Consider the following 19,322-nt stretch of genomic DNA (forward strand, 5'->3'; position numbering starts at 1 on the left):
TCGTTCAGATTCTTGTTTAAAATGAAATTACTTGCTCTTCCAGGCACTGAATTATAAAGATATTAGGAATTATTTTAAGTTAATTTTCTTGTGAAATTGAAAATACTTTTTGAATTTTAATAACTCCAATCAGATTGACAGAATGTAACACAAAATATATTCTAAAATAATTTATTGAATGAAATAGCTTACTCACTGAACATTTAAAGGCATTTTACAAATTCAAGTTATTAATTTCCATCAGAGTGAAAAAGAAGTAGCAATAATGCTTTAGCATTTACAAAGAAGCTCTCTCTGGTCATGGAGACAGGAAGGCAAATTGAGCAATGTGAAAGTGGCATTCAACACTTGAATGAAGGACAGGAAAAATGACTGATCTGTGGTGGGTTCTTTGTGAAGGAATGTTTGTCTACATTTGGTTATTGACATTGTTTATTGTACTTTTTAAAAGGTAAAAGTGAGCACAGTGCTGGTGGAAGCCATGTGGGTCAAACAGAAAAGATTCAGATTGCTCTAACAAAGAGCTGGAGATGAAACCAAATACCTTGCTTCTGATAAATCATTTTAAAAAGCATGCTTTCCTGGTCCACTGTGGAGCTGCTGCTAGACCAAATTCAATGTAACGACCCTGCTTTTTGATTCAAAACTGCACTGAATTCTAAAAGATTGCATCTTCTTGTGAGATCTTTTGGTTCATCACATGGAATAATAGGTGACAATTTAAATTTTATTAATACTTTGATTTTTTTTTAAAGAATCCAACCCATTCTGAAAAAGACAAGTTTGCAGATAATGGATCCTAAAAAATACAACAAAACTGCTCAGGAACTGGTTCTTCAGCCCACAATGTATACCACCATGATGCCAATTTTAACTAACCTCATCTGCTTGTCTATATCCCTTCATCCCCTGGTGGGGAGGGAATGATGGGCATTGGAACCAGGCAGGGATGGGATGACAGGTACATGGAACCAAGAGGGGAGGGGATGACGGGCACATGGAACCAGGTGGGCAAAGGATGATGGGCATATGGAAGGAGAAAGGGAGGGGATAGACAAAGGGAGCAGAAAAATTAGGTGGATAGGTGTTTGCATGTGGTAGTAGAATCATATGGTTATGGATTACTTGAAAAAGTCAACACTGGTTTTTGAAAATATTTTGAAAAATATCCCAGAAGAAGAGATTCCCTAATTATCCTGTCCCATTAAGGCTCAAAGTTCATGGTCTCAATATTGGTGCTGGATGGTAGTGGTTCCAAATTCCACAAGCATTTATCCACACAAGTAGAAGTTCAGGACTTCTACATGTGTGACGTCAAAGCCCCAGATTTATTGACTGATTCATAATGCTGATTCTGTTAGAACTCCACTTTGCTAAGGTTGTTCAGAACAGTATTTAAGATGTGGGTGTGGTGGGTTGATATGGGTATGGAATAAAAACTGCCTTGTACTGGGATTCAAGGCTCCAGTAAATTTGACAGATTTGCATAGATGAGGATAATGATATTTAAAATGACTCCATACTCCTGTGATAAACACAACTTTATCCCAAGGCATGGGGGTGAATCTGACCCACTGCAGTTATTCTGAGCTCTGCTACATCAAGTAGACAACAAACATGGGCTGATTATATGTAGCAAGGGGAAGGGGAGAAACATGGAGATGGAAGAGCAGGAGAGGCTCTTTATCAAACTTGTCTCAAAAGTTTATGGTTTTGTTGCAACTTCTAATACTGGCTAATTATCATGGCCTCACATTCCAAAAGAAGAACCAATATGACAAACGTTCATCAAAAAGCTTTATCTTGAATCATTTGAATGATCCAAGACAAAGAATATCAGGAGTTTTTCACTCATTAAAATGTATTCCCTTTCTTGGATTTTATATTGCTATCCATTCAATTAGCATGGTTAACATTTGTCATGGAACATTTACAGAATTGCTACTACTATTTCAACACTGTCAAAGTGAGTTTAGTTGGTTAATACAATACAATTCCAACACAGAGAAGCTAATTTAATCTACCCTTTATGGCATCAAATTTATCAAGTTAAAATAAATTTAAATACTGTAGATGTATAACATGAACAAGAATAATGGTGAAATAGAAAGTACAAATGACTCTAAAAGAATGACATTAAGGTTTTGCATGAAAATAAATATTAAAACTGCAAAACAGAGGTTTCAAATGCATAAGTTAATATTGTTTTCAGATATTCAGTACCTGCTTTGCCTGTCTGGATTCTCAGCACAAATGTGCTGTGCTGGAACCGTTTTCCAATGCAGTGCTTTTTCCACCATAGCCTCCGCGTCCATTAATCCAAATCCATAAAGATGGCTCACTGTAAATATAGTTGTTACTAAGTGAAATATACATCCATTTTGAATTGAAGGAAGGGTCACTCTTGATAGTAACAGGACCACTGCTCAATGTACATCCTGATTCACATGTCCAGGTGTTTTATTCAGTACTTTTGTGTAATATTTACAAATAATTATAGATGCCAGTTTTGGGATTGAAGAATTAAAAATTAGGATGCTATCCTTGCCAACAGATGTGGTTGTATAATATTTTAATTGTTTGTAAAAAAAAAAAATAAAATAACGAGGAACAGTTTTCTAGCGTAACTTTTAATAATGATTTTAAATAGATGGTAATTATGTGCATCGCCAAATCTTACTTTCAAATGAAGTTAAAATCATGTTCTATTGAAAGATCAATATTTCTGATGAGCAAAGAAAAGCTGAAGATACTCAGCCCTCTTTCCCTTCACACCTTTTAGGTAACATTGACTGCATGTCTCTCCTTCCCCTCCACCTTCTTTTTAATGTAACATTCACTGCCCATCTCTCTCCAGTGTGAGTGAGAGTGTGCAAGAGAGAATGAGAGTGAAAGGGTGAGAGTGAGAGGGCGAGAGAGTTAGAGGGCAAGAGAGAATGAGAGTGAGAGGGTGAGAGAGGGCATCTTTCAATCTGGTGCCACATCATGACTGTGTAACCAGAGTGGGATGGGTCCTTTAACATGTTGGCTGCTTTTCCAAGGCAATGGAAACTGTAGGTGCAGGGGAGGGGGTTTTGTGTGATGTTCTTAGCTGCACTGGCAACTCTCTACAGTTTTGTTGTGTCTTTGGTAGAGCAATTCCTGTGTGAAACATTGACTGGATACTTTTGATGGTGCCTCTGTAGAAATTGAGGCTGAGATGTCAGGCATCTGAGGAAGTAGGGGCATGGCTGCACTTGGCCATCAAGTCATCATGGGTGGACCAGGACAGGCTGTTTGAAATGTTTACTCCTTAGAGTTTAAAGCAGTCTCTACCTCCTCCACCTCAGCACTGTTCATGCATAAAGGGATGCAAGCTCTGGCCTTTTTATAACCAGCTCTTTAGACTTGCTTATAGACGACACTTTTCAAGTTCTAACATTCCTCAATTACAAAACACTTCATCTTCTAGGAAACGTGAGCATCGATATTCTGAGTTACTATCATATTAATCCAATAAACCAAACTTTGCAGTTGCAGCTGTAAGTAGCTTTAATTTGTTGATAAAATGAATAAACATTTTGCATAACTTTGCAATGATATTTTCATAATGATGAATAAACAAAGCAAACTGTATAATAATAGAACGATATTCCACTTTAAACAGATATAAAATAAACAAACAAAATAAGATGAATTAAGTCAAATTCAAGGAAAGTATCTCAAGCTTACGTTCTTCAAAGAATGAGATACAAGCTATCCATACGCCCAGATATTACGACATATGCCATCATAGTAACTATGGTAACACTACAAACAATACTTTCTTAAAGGGACAGGCACAAAATTAAACAAGATGTAAAAACACAAGGGTTTAACCTTTACATTGGTGACATTTTTAAAAATTTTTTATTTTTCACACCATAAATCACATTAGCCATGATACACACTTTTTCCTTTTCACACATATACAGTGACATTTTCTCCCCCCCCCTCCCTCCTCCCAACCCACCCCCCCACCCCCCCTCCCATCCATTTAAGGTATACAATCTAGGATACATTAAACCAGTCAGACAATGTTGTCACTCAACAAAAATACACCAGAAATTCTACTGAGTCCATTCTTTTCTTTCCTTCTCCTTCCATCAACTTAGGTATTGATTGTCCCCGGTAGGTTTTCGCTATTGTATTTAATGTAAGGCTCCCATATTTGTTCGAATATTTCAATATTATTTCTTAAACTATATGTTATTTTTTCCAATGGAATACATTTATTCATTTCTATATACCATTGTTGTATTTTCAAATTATCTTCCAAATTCCAGGTTGACATAATACATTTTTTTGCTACGGCTAGAGCTATCTTAACAAATCTTTTTTGTGCATCCTTCAAATCAATTCCAAATTCTTTGTTTTTTATGTTACTTAGGAGAAAGATCTCTGGATTCTTTGGTATATTGTTTTCTGTTATTTTATTCAATATCTGATTGAGATCTTCCCAAAATTTTTCTACTTTCTCACATGTCCAGATTGCATGAATTCTTGTTCCCATTTCTTTTTTACATCGAAAACATCTATCAGATACTGTTGGGTCCCATTTATTTAACTTTTGAGGTGTAATGTATAGTCTGTGTATCCAGTTATATTGTATCATACGTAGCCTCGTATTTATTGTATTTCTCATCGTTCCAGAACATAATTTCTCCCATGTTTCCTTTTTTATCTTTATATTTAAATCTTGTTCCCATTTTTGTTTAGTTTTACCATTTGTTTCCTCATTCTCCTTTTCTTGCAGTTTAATATACATATTTGTTATAAATCTTTTGATTATCATTGTATCTGTAATCACATATTCAAGGTTACTTGCCTCTGGCAAACTCAAACTGCTTCCTAATTTATCCTTCAAGTAGGATCTCAATTGGTAATATGCCAGCGCTGTATCTTGAGTTATATTGTACTTATCTTTCATTTGTTCAAAGGATAAGAATCTATTTACTGAAAAACAATTTTCTATTCTTTTAATCCCTTTTTTTTCCCATTCTCTAAAGGAAAGGTTATCTATTGTAAAAGGGAGTAACTTGTTTTGCGTCAATATTAGTTTTGGTAATTGATAATTTGTTTTATTTCTTTCTACACGAATCTTCTTCCAAATATTGAGGAGATGATGTAATACTGGAGAACTTCTATGTTGTACCAATTTTTCATCCCATTTATATAATAAGGGTATCTTTTCCCTTATTTTATCTAATTCTAATCTCGTCCAGTCTGGTTTTTCCCTTGTTTGATAAAAATCTGATAGGTATCTTAATTGTGCGGCTCTATAATAATTTTTAAAGTTTGGCAGTTGTAAGCCTCCATTCTGTTAATTTATCTAGTGCTATCCTCGGTTTCCCCCCTCTCCATAAAAATTTCCTTATTATTTTCTTTAACTCCTTTAAGAATTTTTCTGTCAGTTGTATTGGCAATGCCTGAAATAAGTATAATATCCTTGGAAAAATGTTCATTTTAATGCAGTTTATCCTTCCTATTAGTGTTAGTGGTAAATCTTTACATTGGTGACATTGAGGGAAAAGTTATCATCCTTGTATCAAGCTACAAGTCCCTCTATCTCCCCTATACATTTAAACTTGTTTGAGATCCAGCCTACAACAAATCTGTCATCTGGTCATTTATACATGGATTTGGAGTCTCATGAGTGTACTGAGGACAAGGTCATGCAATTGGGGATGAGTATGTTTGGCATTAATGTGTGAAAGCTCAGATGTAGTCAATGAGTAGCTTGACATTAATGCCTTTGTTGACCAGATATTCTAGAGATGATTGTTGGGCCAGGCAAATGGAGCCTGCTGTGATTTTGTTGTTGTGCTATGTAAAATCAAGTGGGTTAAAGCTGGCTGGTAGGCTGAGATAATGGCTGGAAGGCCAGCCTCTTGAAGCACATCAAGATTCCAAAATTCATTATTAATACACAAAATGTAATCGAACACAAAATTTATCAACTTTTTCCTGCCATAAAGGTACACAAAGTGGTGCCACTAGCATAGCCCATCTTCCCCACCAAGAGAAAGTCAAGTACAAAAGAATCCCGCAATCTCTGCAGCCACAAAGGCTCCACTTTGATCAATTGGTAAACCCGAGCTCTGTAATGGAGGATTTAGACTAGCTGATGCAAGAAGGGATGCAGTTGCATCAGAAGACATAATCTCAATTCCACTATGAGGCCTAGGATGCATATTTAGTAAACACATCTAAATTCCACCATGGGGCCCAGGATGCAATTGAATAGGAAGACATTATCTAAATTTACACTACGGGGCCCAGGGATGCATATGAATCAGTAGACATTATCCAACTTCCACCATGAGGCCAAGAGATGCAGTTGTCTTTTGTTGGTCGCAGACTATCAGGAGAACTTGAAGATAATTAAATCATTTGTTCAAAGAGATAAGATCTGAAGTAAACAACTTTTGGGTAATATAAGCCATGGTCCCACTGCTGAAGTTTGAGACTCTCCAAGAGGTGGCAACGTCTCTCAGCAAGAAGAAGAACTTCAAGACTCCAAACTGACATCCCGGTCCGGGGAGGTGGAGAAGCTGATACCGGCGCCCAGACAACCTACTACAAGTGTGCACTTGTTGCCTCGCTTTGGCAGTTGGGACCAGTCCAGGCATTGATAAGTATAATTGGGAATGGCTTGCATATTGTAGTATGAATTCAACTTTAGATTTAGTAATAAAAGACTTGTATAAACTGAACTGTTCTCGGTGTGTGTGTCTATTTTCTTTCGGTAGTTTGAACACTGTGACCAATCTAAAACGAACAAAGTGAGAGGTACAAGTTTACCCAAGACAATACTCCAATGGCAGCCAGCTCTTTTATCGAGAAGTCACGGATCATTAACCTTGACCTCTGCTCCCACTTTGGCCCACAGGGTCCTTTGCCCAGTGGATGGGGCGAAGCCTAGGCCATCTCATAGAGGGGGTGGGCCATTGAGCATAAGCAGGGGTTTGGGTATTTTCCCCTGGGTCCTCTTGGGAGATCGGGTTATCTATCCCTTCAATCTCTTTCCTTACATCATCCCCCTTTCATCTGTTTGGGAAGTCTGCTGCCTTATGGGACGGGCGTGAACAGCAGGTGGAGAGGGCAGTATGTTAGGCACATGCTGAGGAGTATCTGCATTATTACCATGGTCATCTTTCCAGATATTCCCGTCCCATTCATCAATTACATCAAGATCTTTGAACAAATGATTTAATTATCTTCAAGGTCTCCTGACAGTCTGCGACCAACAAAAGACAACTGCATCTCTTGGCCTCATGGTGGAAGTTGGATAATGTCTACTGATTCATATGCATCCCTGGGCCCCGTAGTGTAAATTTAGATAATGTCTTCCTATTCAATTGCATCCTGGCCTCATAGTGGAATTGAGATTATGTCTTCTGATGCCACTGCATCCCTTCTTGCATCAGCTAGTCTAAATCCGCCATTACAAACTCCTGGATCGGAACCTCAGATACAATCAGGAAGCTTTGAGCGCTCAAGGTCCCTTCCAGAACCCTACTTATCAATTAACACACTCTTGAGTCTTGGCCCTGATACCTGGTTCCTATCCTACAAGCCAGTCTCCAGCAGTCCATACATAGCCTTTTGGTATGGGGTACATTCATTTTAATCAGTATAGAATCTTTTAACTTTATGAATGGGGCCAAGGTAGCATAAAAATTGGGAGGTCATCTGATTTTAAATTCACATAAATCTACATCATATAAATGCAGACCTTTAGCATCAAAACAACAAATTCACAAACATCTGCTTTCCTTCTTTTTTTTTAAATTTTTTATTTTTCACACCACAAATCACATTAGCCATGATATACACTATTTCTTTTTCACACATATACAGTGACATTTTCTCCCCCCCCCTCCCTCCTCCCAAGCCACCCCCCCACCCCCCCTCTCATCCATTTTAGGTATACAATCTAGGTTGCATTAAGCCAGTCAGACAATGTTGTCATTCAACAAAAATACACCAGAAATTCTACTGAGTCCATTCTTTTCTTTCCTTCTCCTTCCATCAACTTAGGTAATGTTTGTCCCCGGTAGGTTTTCGCTATTGTATTTAATGTAAGGCTCCCATACTTGTTCGAATATTTCAATATTATTTCTTAACCTATATGTTATTTTTTCTAATGGAATACATTTATTCATTTAAATTTAGTAGTTTCTTCCTTTTAATTTGGTTATGTATTCCATTGATATTTAAAGTCATATAGTTCAGCGTAGCCCTTTTATATTTTGTTTATCTTCTCTTTCCGTTTTTCCATCATTACCTTTCCTCCTTTTCCATTTCTGTTTTCTTATTTTCAACTCTTTATAATAAAGACAACATTCCTACAACATCCAACATTTTCCTTATTCTCCTATTTCTATCTTATTTATCCCCAATCTCCCCTTCCCCTCCTGAGTTGTCCTTTATCCCTTGTCGGACAACCACATCTCCCCTCTCCATTTGGATTTGCGAATCCACTCACAAGCGTCAACTGATTTTGCAGTGACCGCTATTTCCCCCCACCCAGCCCCCCCCAGAAAAGATTTCACTTTTCATATGTCACAAAGGTCACTCTTTTAATTCCCTCCTTATTCTCTCTATTCCATTACCTTCCCTTATTAATTCTTGTCTATACTATATTTTCCTCTAAGTACAGATACATTCACGTATGCACATTGTCTCTATTGACTCTTATACCTCTTTACCCGCATACATATCAATCGTGATCATTTTTACTCTCATTACCCGTCTTCATCCCTCAGTCTATTTTTGTCTTTACCCACATACATATCAATCGTGATCATTTTTACTCTCATTACCCGTTTTCCTCCCTCAGTCTATTTTTGTAATTGTTCTGCAAATTTTCGTGCTTCTTCTGGATCCGAGAATAGTCTGTTTTGTTGTCCTGGAATAAATATTTTCAATACCGCTGGATGCTTTAGTATAAATTTATACCCTTTCTTCCATAAAATCGCCTTTGCTGTATTGAACTCTTTTCTCTTCTTTAGGAGTTCAAAACTTATATCTGGATAAATTAAGATTTTTTGCCCTTTATACTCCAGTGGTTTGTTGCCCTCTCTTACTTTTTCCATTGTCTTCTCCAGTACCTTTTCTCTTGTAGTATATCTTAGGAATTTAACTAAAATAGATCTTGGTTTTTGTTGTGGTTGTGGTTTAGAGGCCAATGCTCTATGTGCCCTTTCTATTTCCATTTCTTGCTGTAGTTCTGGACATCCTAGAGTCTTAGGGATCCAATCTTCTATAAACTCCCTCATATTCTTGCCTTCTTCATCTTCCTTAAGGCCCACTATCTTTATGTTATTTCTTCTGTTATAATTTTCCATTGTATCTATTTTTTGAGCTAGTAGTTCTTGTGTCTCTTTAGTTTTTTTATTAGATTCCTCCAATTTCTTTTTTAAGTCTTCTACCTCCATTTCTGCTGCTACTGCCCGCTCTTCCATCTTGTCCATTTTCTTTCCCATTTCTGTTAAGGTCATATCTATTTTATTCATTTTCTCTTCTGTGTTGTTTATTCTTTTTCTTAAATCATTAAATTCCTGTGTTTGCCATTCTTTAAATGACTCCATGTATCCCTTAATAAGAGAAAGTACCTCCTTTATCTTGCCTTTCTTTTCTTCTTCTATTTCACTGTACTCTTCCTCTTCCTCTTCTTCTTGCTCTGGGTTGGCCATCTGTTGTTTCTTTGTTGCCCTTTCCTTCTCTTCTTTCTTGTTTCTATTGTCTTCTGTGGTCTCTTCTTGCTGCAGGTGTTCTGCAGCTGTCGTTGCCGGCTGTGGAGATCGACTCCCCAGCTAATCCCCCCTCCCGTCGGTGTGTTTTTTTTCATGCGCGGTTGCGCACTTTTACTCGGCTCAGCGAGCCATTTTTGTAGTCCATTATTTACCGACCTGAGGGAGCGGGTTTCTCTCTCCACAGCGGGCCTCTTCGGACAGGTAAGGCCTTCACCTTTTTCCTCCGTTGTCTTCTCTTCCTCTCTTCTTACCATTGATTTTGATTTTTCTTTTTTTGTCGCCATATTCTTTCCACCTTTATACTCACTTTTCTGTAACTTTTATTTCTGTGCCTTTGTGTTTTCCTTTGTTTTTCCCGACTTTTCTGGAGAGGGCTGGAGTTCACCGTCCGGCCACTACTCCATCACGTGACTCCTATCTGCTTTCCTTCATGAAGATACAGTTGACTATTCTGTTTTACCCAATCTAACCCATCTTTCTCCAGACAAAGCACAAATGTGAGGAGCTGATACCTTAGTCTTAGTTCTATTCATTACAACAGCCACTGTTTCTAAACTAAGTCAACTACTGTATTTTTATGCATATAATACATGTTATGCATTTTTTTTACAAACCAGATTATCCACTGCACATTATGTGCATGTGCACAGAATACAAGAATTTTTTTTTACATTTTAATTTAAAATAACCATATAACAACTTAAATAATAAGCTAAAAAGCCAGATATGTTAAAGTAAAAAAAATAACTACATTTACAGCAATTAACCTACAAATCAGTGTACTTTCTTGGAGGGTTGGCGGAAACCCACTCAGACTCAGGGAGAATGTACAAACTCCTGACAGATATCAACAATTACTGAACACACAGTAACGGCTACCACACATCTCTCTGTGTTAGTCTTCATCATCATCATCATCCAAACTCCTACAAATCCTTCAAAGTTGGATTGTTCACTCTCTTCATTAAAACACGTTAGGAATGTCTGTAAAAGGTTAAAACCTTGTGTTTTTGACTCAGTTAATTTTGTGCCTGTCTCTTTAAGTATTGTTTGTAGAGTTACCATAGTGACTATGACATAATATGTTGTAATATCCGTGCAGACTAAGAAGTTGCATCTCATTCTTCGACGAACTATGAAAGGAACATGAGCTTGAGATAGTTTTCTTTGAATTCATCTAATTTCTTGTATATCTCTGAAGTTGAATATCATTATCTTTAAATACAGTATATGCCCTGTTTGTTCATCGTTATAAAAATCTTAATGCAAAGGTATGCAAAATATTTATCTGTTTTATCAATGAATTAAAGCTACATAAAGCTGCATCTACAAAGTTTGTTTTATTGGATTGATAAGATAGCATTTCAGAATATCGTCCCCATGTTTCCTTGAAGATGTTATGTTTTGAAATTATGAAATACTAGAACCTGGAAAGTGTCGTCTATATTTTGATTCAAATTAAATTTAAATTGGAGGCATGGCTATGATGGGTGGCTGAGCAGATGTGCTTCTCCTATCTCTCTGAGAAAATTATCTAAAAGATGACCGAAAAGTGGTTTTGATAGAATTTTTTTGACTGCAAAAGTGTGGATATATCTTCTGAAGAAAACTACTGAAGGATAATTAGAAGATCACACAGAAAAAAATCGAAAATCTGCAATGGCAAAAGCTCCAGCTTCACCAGTCGCTTACAGGTGGTGATGCCTCCTCCTCCCAACGAATGGTAGACCTGGAAACTCTGTTGCAAGAATTTGGAGGTCTGGGACAACGATTTACAAATGTGGAGATTGCCATTAAAGAGTTACCTGTTCAGTAAGAGAGGTAGGTGAAGCCAATAATGTCGACTGAAAGAATGGATGGTGCCAAGAGAGATCTCGGTAAACATGATAAGCAAATCGAGGAATTAAAAAACAAGCTGAACTATGGGTCACAAATAAGCAGCTCCTTCTGGATAAACTGGATCACATGGAGAACTTCAGTTGGAGGAACAATGTGCGAGTGATCGGCCTGAGAGAAGGTGCAGAAGGCAGAGATGCTGTGAAATTCTTTGAGACTTGGCACTGTGAACTCAGTGATCGAGTGCATATTGAACATGCTCACCGAACGCTGGGACTGAGGAGAATGGGTGAAGCCTGCCCTCGACCTGCTTAGGTGACACGGCGGCGCTTCAAGGACAAAGAGACGATCCTGAGAGCTGCATATGAGACTACACGGGACTCTCGTTCTCCCATAAATGGGACAATGCAGCGATTATGTACTTCCAGGATTTCAGCAATGTGGTCATTCAGAAGAGAATTCAATGTGGTCAAGAGGCAACTCAGTGAAAAAATCTTTAAATACACAATGTTGTACTCAACAACATTGAGAGTGGAAGTCTCTGAAGGTAACAGAAGATACTTTAAATCTAAGGAGGAGGTGAAGAGTTTATTTGACAGTTATGAAGAAGATCAAGAAAGTCAACTGTGAAAAGACTGGTGTAAATAAGATATTTAAGGACATAGTAACGTTTTATTTGTTTGAAGATTGACTTAATTTTATTATGAAATCTCAAAGTCTTATCCAATATACGGTTCTCGTGGAGCTCGGAGAGTGGAAAGAAGGTACTGAAGGTACAGCACAGTACAACTTTGACTGGGTGGGGGGGGTGGGCAACAACAATATCAATAGGGAGTCTAGTTTTCAAAATGGCACTTTAGGGTGGAGTTCTTCTTTATCCTTGGAGGCTTTCACAGGCTTTGTTTTCGCGGACCTTGGGGATTTCTTGTCTACGTCACTGCCGAAGTGGAGGTTGCATGATACTTAGGGTGGTGGGGTATGAATCACGAAACTATTTACATATTTATTTATCTGCACAATTTTTTTAATATGCTGCTATGGATAAGTCATTGAAGTTTATAAGTTTTCATGTTACTGGTTTGAATGGGTAGGTCAACATGAAAAGAATACTCACATATTTTAAAAAGATAAAAGCCAATATGATATTTCTCCAAGAAACACATATTATTAAAGTGGAACGTGATAAACTGAGGTGTTTGTGGAGGGGGGGAAGGGGGGGGTCAGGTCTTTTCTTCATCATTTAGTTCAAAAGCAGCAGGAGGGGCAATCCTGATTAATAAAAATGTCCCGATTGCCTTGAAAAGTATATCAATGGACCAAGCAAGTGGATATTTAATGATAAATGGCAAACTCTACTCAGAATTCTAGATGCTAATGAATATTTATGCCCCAAATTATGACAATGAAGTCTTTATAAAGGATGCATTTTTAAAAGCAGCAGAGGGAAGGCAAAATGTATTGACTGGATGAGACTTTAATTTTTGTCTAGATCTAATCCTTAATAAATAGGAAAAAAAGCAACAATGATTAGTATAGGAAGGAAAATTGTAATTTCCTTAAGTTCTCCATCATGAAATAATCCGTTGTTGCCCATGATAATGGGGAAGACGATTTTAAATATATGGTCTCGAAAAGGAATCGGGTACATAGCAGGATGGAGTCTTAATGTAATTTGAACAAATGAAGCAAAATTTATGATGTTCCAAATGGCAGCCCTCTTTGCTATCTGCAATTAAGAGTCTTTCTAAGAGAAAGCTAAGGGAATAATACAACTCCACCAGGGGAGAGAGAGAGAGAGAGAGAGAGAGAGAGAGAGTGTGTGTGTGTGTGTGTGTGTGTGTGTGTGTGTGTGTGTGTGTGTGTGTGTGTGTGTGTGTGTGTGTGTGTGTGTGTGTGTGTGTGTGTGTGTGTGTGTGTGTGTGATCGTGTGTGTGTGTCATCATCATCATCTTGTGTGTGAGAGATCACTTCTACAGTACTACAGTTCAGCAACAGCAGCTGGGACTGGAACAGGACAAGCTGGCAAGTTGTAGAAAACCTCATGTGGAAGATGAGTTGTAAGTGCTTGATTCAGCCTGGTCAAAGCCCTTGTGATTCATGCAAGAGGAGAGGACTGGCTGTCTAATGTTTCACTTGGAATAAGGGAAACAAAAAGCAACTCTGTGGTGACCTGAAAGAAAGAGGTTATCATCTGGAGAACACTGAGGGGGCAAGTTTCATGAGCAAGACACTGAAATGGCTGATAAAAAAGGAATCAGTTGTGGATGTCCTGGAACAACAAATCTCTCTGAAAAGCAATAACAACCTTCCTGAGCGGTAACCATTTACCTTTCAAGTACCAAAGCCTGGCGAACTTTATAAATATTAAATTCTGTGCACAGTATAAGAATTGCCTGCAACCAGTGAACTTGGATGAATGAAAGAGAGATTGCACTGTGAACCAAATAACTTTTCTGAACTTACACACACATTACATACACATGCACTTAGAATTAGAAGGGGGTTAAGTTAGGTTAAGTAAGTCAATAGTAAGAAGTTAAAGCAACTTTTGTTCACCATTTGTTTTGGTGAACATCTATTGCTGTTGGTTTTTGAGGTCCTCTGGGCTCATAACACATCGGATTTTTGATTTATATAAAAAGACTGTAAAAACATCTTGACCTAGATTGTGATATTCTACCTGTCGAAAGAATTCTAGGAGTGCAATGATGTGTTCAATCTGATGTTTTCAAATTCAAAATTGTTTCAACAGAATGACCTTTGATAAGAAGAGATATTCTTTCAATCGTAAGCTCAATATATAATCCTTTGGGAATATTAGAACCAGTGATATTAATAGCTAAGAAAATTCTGCAAAAATTGTGCAGAAGAAAATTTGGATGGGATGAAGCTATACCAGATTCTATTACACAAGATTGGATAAATAAGAGTCGTAAAATGTTAGAAAATTTTGAAGTCAACAGACTTTGGAATTGCTACATTTGCTCAGATACACCACTTTGCTGACACAAGCGAAGGTGGTTATGATACTGTCAGTTATTTAGTACTGCAAAATAACCAAAAGCAAGTACATTGTGGATCTATAATGGGAAAAGCCAGAGTTAAAGCCAGCCACCATATCTCAAATGGAATTGACTGGCGCTACTATGAGGAGCAAAATGGACATTGTATTAATTAGAGTATTACAGATGGAGTTAGCAGAATTAATGTTTTGGACTGATAGTACATTAGTACTTAAATCCATTAAATAACAAAACCATGAGGTTTTGTACCTTTGTGACTAACAGAATTAATGAGATCAAGAAGGTTTTGCATGCTAATCAATGGAGATATGTTAAAACAGTGAATAATCCAGCTGACATGGCTTCATGAGGACCAAAAGTTGAATTGTTTCTGAAAAGAGCCAATACTTGGGAGTCTGGTCCTCAATTTATTTCGCAATTTCAAGAAGATTGGCCTCAAAATCCAGAAGAGTTAAAAGAATTTTCAATGGAGGATCCTGAAATTCAAAACACCAATGTAAATACTATTCATCTAATGAAAATGATCCATCACTCAATTAATTTGCTATCATTCTTTATGGTTTTGTTTAAGGAAAGCAGTAGCATGGATTCTTAGGTTTAAAACTATGTTTTTAAATCTTATCAAGAAAGAGAATCTAAACTCTCGATTGATGAGTTGGCAAATGCTAAATTGGAGATAATTTGTTTTTGTCAAAAAAGTCAATTTTGATAATGAGATAACAAAATTGAAGAAGAATCTGGATGCTACAAAAACAAGTCGTGTTTACAAGCTAAATCTTATTATGTAAATGATGTATTGAGAGTAGGAGAAAGATTGGAAAAAGTAATAAAGCCAGAAGAAGTGAAACATCCAATTATCTTAATTAAGGAATTTCATATTTATGATTTGATTGTTTGACATATGCATAGAAAACAGGCCATTGTGGTTGTAATCATGTGTTAACAGCACTGTGCCAGAAATAACGGATACTTGGTGCTTCATCATTGATCAAAAGAATCATTTCAAAATGTGTTAATTGTCAACATGCAAATGCCAAACCGTTGAAGATGACACATTTTGAAATTAGGAAATACTAAAACCTGGAAGGTGTCATCTATACTGCCTGCAACCACTCTTCTGCTACTGTAATCAATACTGACACGTCATCACGGTCACTGCTTTTGTCATCGATGGTGAAATCACCATCATGTCATCTTTTCCAAATTCACTGTGTATAATTTCTGGTGTTATCTTATCCCATCCCATGCTTTGACAACCCATTCGCAAACTTCAGTATAGGTTGCTCTTTTCAGATGTCCAGCTGTGGTGAATTCATGAGTGCTGTTCTACATCCATTCCTTACATTCTGATCTGCTGAATGCCTTGAATGGATAATTAATGGAAATATCGAGTGACTGCAGTTTACATGTCAACCCTCCCGAAATTACTGCAATGTGTGTGCTAACAGAATTTATAGTCTTTTGTGTTGAATGCTCTTTTGTGAGCTGCCATGGAATCAAATATGTGTAATGATTTCTTTGAAAGAAACGCTGCCGGGTCTGGGCCTGTAACACCTTTCCACCCACTCTTTCGTAACACTGGAGTCCATCCAAGCTTTCTTGTTAGAGTGCACAATCACAGTATTGGGCAATTTTTTTTCTCACGGCAATGTTACTCTTTTAAATATGATCAATTTAGCACCGTTTGCTGTGCGGCCAAGGATACAGTAAAGCAGCCACAGTTCTTGTGTCAGGGAGTCAAAGGGCATTGGGACTTCATGTTAATGATGCCCACAGGGGTGATTTTAAGTTCGCAAATTTCATTGGTGATGAAGCTATGAAAATCAATGGTATTTTGTTTCCAATCTTCTGAAAGTCACTGACCTACAGTTGTTCTAGTTCTTACTGACAATCTGTTTCGCTTTATAAACTTTGTTATCCGGGGAACCCTGCCTTGAAATCCAAGATGTCTTCATCTGAATAGCAACTGTAGATGCAGCCCGATTTTGTACTCTATGAATAAGAACCCACTCCTTCAAGTCAGACTCTAACTGGTGCTATTTAGCTTTTGGGCCACAACATGTGTGTTTTCGTGGAATAATCCTTTCAAGTGCATCTTTCTCTTTTCTCCATTTGCAAATAGATGATTTGCCAACCTTGAACTCTCTTGCTGCTGGTATGTTGCCAGTTTCTTCTGCTCTGGTAAAAATTTTCGGTTTGAAATTAGCAGTGTTTGACTCCTCACATTGTGAAAACAACCAGCACTCTAGATCTCAAAGGTAACACTAAATGCATGATCCTTTTATACTGATTAGGATAGATCAAATGAGGGTGATAGCCAATATAGGCTGATAATGTTATCTGCAGATGAAAGAACGTGCACAATTTAAAGCTAGCCTGGGAATGTAATAGCGGCAATAAAACAACACGCTCAATTTATAGCTAGCGTGTTAAATTTATTGCTTGCGTGGGAACGTAATGGCAGCAATAAAAGAACACCCTAATTTATAGCTTGTGTGGGAACGTAATAGCAGCAATAAAAGAGTGAGCTCAATTTATAGCTAGTGTGGGAGTGTAATAGCGATAATAAAAGAATGCACATAATTGATAACTAGTGTGTGGATGCAATAGCGGCAATGAAAGAACATGCACAATTTAAATGGAGCGTGGGAATTGGATACATTCAAAATGGCAAAATTCAAAATTTTGATCTTGGGAATATCCTCTTGGCCTGAGTGCCATGGTATTCTGAGAAACAAGATATTCTGGCTAGGGCTCTGTACCTTATCAATGATAATTGCCCAGACCTGTCCGGTGATGGAGGAGATTAACAATCATACATGATCTGAGACAACATTAGGATGATTCTGCCCTATGGCATCAGTTTAACCATCCTCATTACATCAAATCAAACCATAAATTTCTCAAGTGGACACTATTTTTAACAAGATATGGCTTCTTTTAAAGAAAGGCCTTTTAAATCATAACAGAATTAAAATCCTGCTTAACCCTGAAGCCTGTCTTTGATCTAATTATTTGATTCTTCTACAAAGTTTGTTAGCATGTTGCAGGAGGATAATATCTACATAATGGATGATCGACACCTCTGGGGGAAGTTGAATAGGTGTAAATAGCAGGAGATGAACTGTGGCAGATAGTGGGACTATAGAATATGTTTTGCCTCATGTCCCAAGTAAAGGCAAATTGCTTTTGTCAGTTGGAACTTAGAATACTACACCTATGTGATATATGCATGTGCGTGTTATATGAGTGAAAATACAGTAAACTATCTTTAGTCACATAGCTCACACTAATTGCTCCAATGAAAATTATTCAAAATGAACTGAGGTTTATTTAAAAAGTCCTGCACATTGGAAAGAACCCTGCAGTCCATGTCAAAAAATTGCAGCTATAAACATATATGTATCACTGGCATTTCATAAACCATTTCAAGCACTTTTCAGAGATAGTCCTGTTTTTATATTGGGACAATAGGTCACCTTGCTTATTTGCAGTTAGTTATTTTGTTATTAAGCAAATAATAACTATTGAAGCAGAAAAGCCCAATGACAACAACATTTCCAGTAACACAAATCAAATACATTATACATAGGATAAGGTTCTGACGCATCTCAAGTAAAAACTATAATGTTTAAAAATTCAGCAATGAAAGTCCATCCATGTGCAATTTGTGAATCATTCATTGAGTGTTGTTTTTTTTTTAAACACATCTGCTGCATTCAGGAAATTATTGCCATTTTCGCAGTACGCAGACTGTGTAAAATGATCGGAATGGTTATAAGGAGCCATATGGAGGGGCTTTCAATGCTGAATATTTAAACATTGTAGTTTTTTTTCTTAAAACATGTCAGAAGCTTATTTTACGTATAATGTGTTCGATTGGTGTTACTGGAAATGTTAGTTGTCCTTGGGCCTTTCTGTTTCAGTAGTTATTATCTGCTTAATAATAAAATAACTAGGGGACGACACACGATGTGGTAACTCTCCCAGCAATTAGTTAAAAAAGTGCTAAATAAGCAAAGTACTTTTAACCAAAACTGTTAAAAACTGCTTAAGAACTAACTTGCAATAATCTAAAGAATGTCCCTTAAAAGAGGAAAGAATATTGTTGGACCATCAGGAACACAAACAGAACATCTACAAGACAAAGAAATAAGGCCTACCATCTTGATGGATCCGGCAGTTGGGGTAAGAGCTCACCCCCAGATAAGCTAGACACGTACAGGGGATGTCTGACGCTCCACAGCCGCTTCGCAAGGGTGATGGCGTTGAAGATGCCGCCTCTGAACTGTGCATGCGCGAGAAGACTTGCATGCTCAGATCAGAAGAATTCCAAGATGTCACATGGAGCCAGCAGCACTTTTTTGGCTCCAATAAATACCAATTTTTAGAACAAAAAGAAATTTCTCTCTCTGAATCACAGGCCAACAATAAAGATGAAGAGGAGGAAGAAAATCAAGATGTAGAAACAAAGCAAATAAAAGTTTCCAGAGATAAAGGTAGGAAACTTAAAATGTTACAGGAAGAAGACTGCACAAATATTGAGCTACTAAAATAATTAAGAGCAGATATGAAAAATTCAATTCAACAGATGAAGAAATACGTTGCTGTTGTACATAAAATGCAAAATAATTTGGACAATGTGGATGAAAGAGTTAAAACTGTAGAGGCTGGTATGAAGGAG

At 37.3% G+C, this 19,322-nt stretch overlaps 1 protein-coding gene across 8 annotated transcripts in view; it reads right to left on the reverse strand.

The window, feature by feature from the left end:
- pcsk5b (proprotein convertase subtilisin/kexin type 5b) overlaps positions 1-19,322 on the reverse strand; it is a 430,761-nt gene that overhangs the window by 223,103 nt on the left and 188,336 nt on the right. For all 8 annotated transcript variants that reach the window (XM_069930561.1, XM_069930563.1, XM_069930567.1 and 5 more), the window contains one exon: positions 2,224-2,341. In XM_069930561.1, coding sequence (XP_069786662.1) covers positions 2,224-2,341 — 118 coding nt within the window. The remainder of the gene's footprint in view (positions 1-2,223; positions 2,342-19,322) is intronic.

The sequence above is a fragment of the Narcine bancroftii genome, chromosome 1 (assembly GCF_036971445.1).
Source record: "Narcine bancroftii isolate sNarBan1 chromosome 1, sNarBan1.hap1, whole genome shotgun sequence".
Taxonomy (NCBI): Eukaryota; Metazoa; Chordata; class Chondrichthyes; order Torpediniformes; family Narcinidae; genus Narcine; species Narcine bancroftii.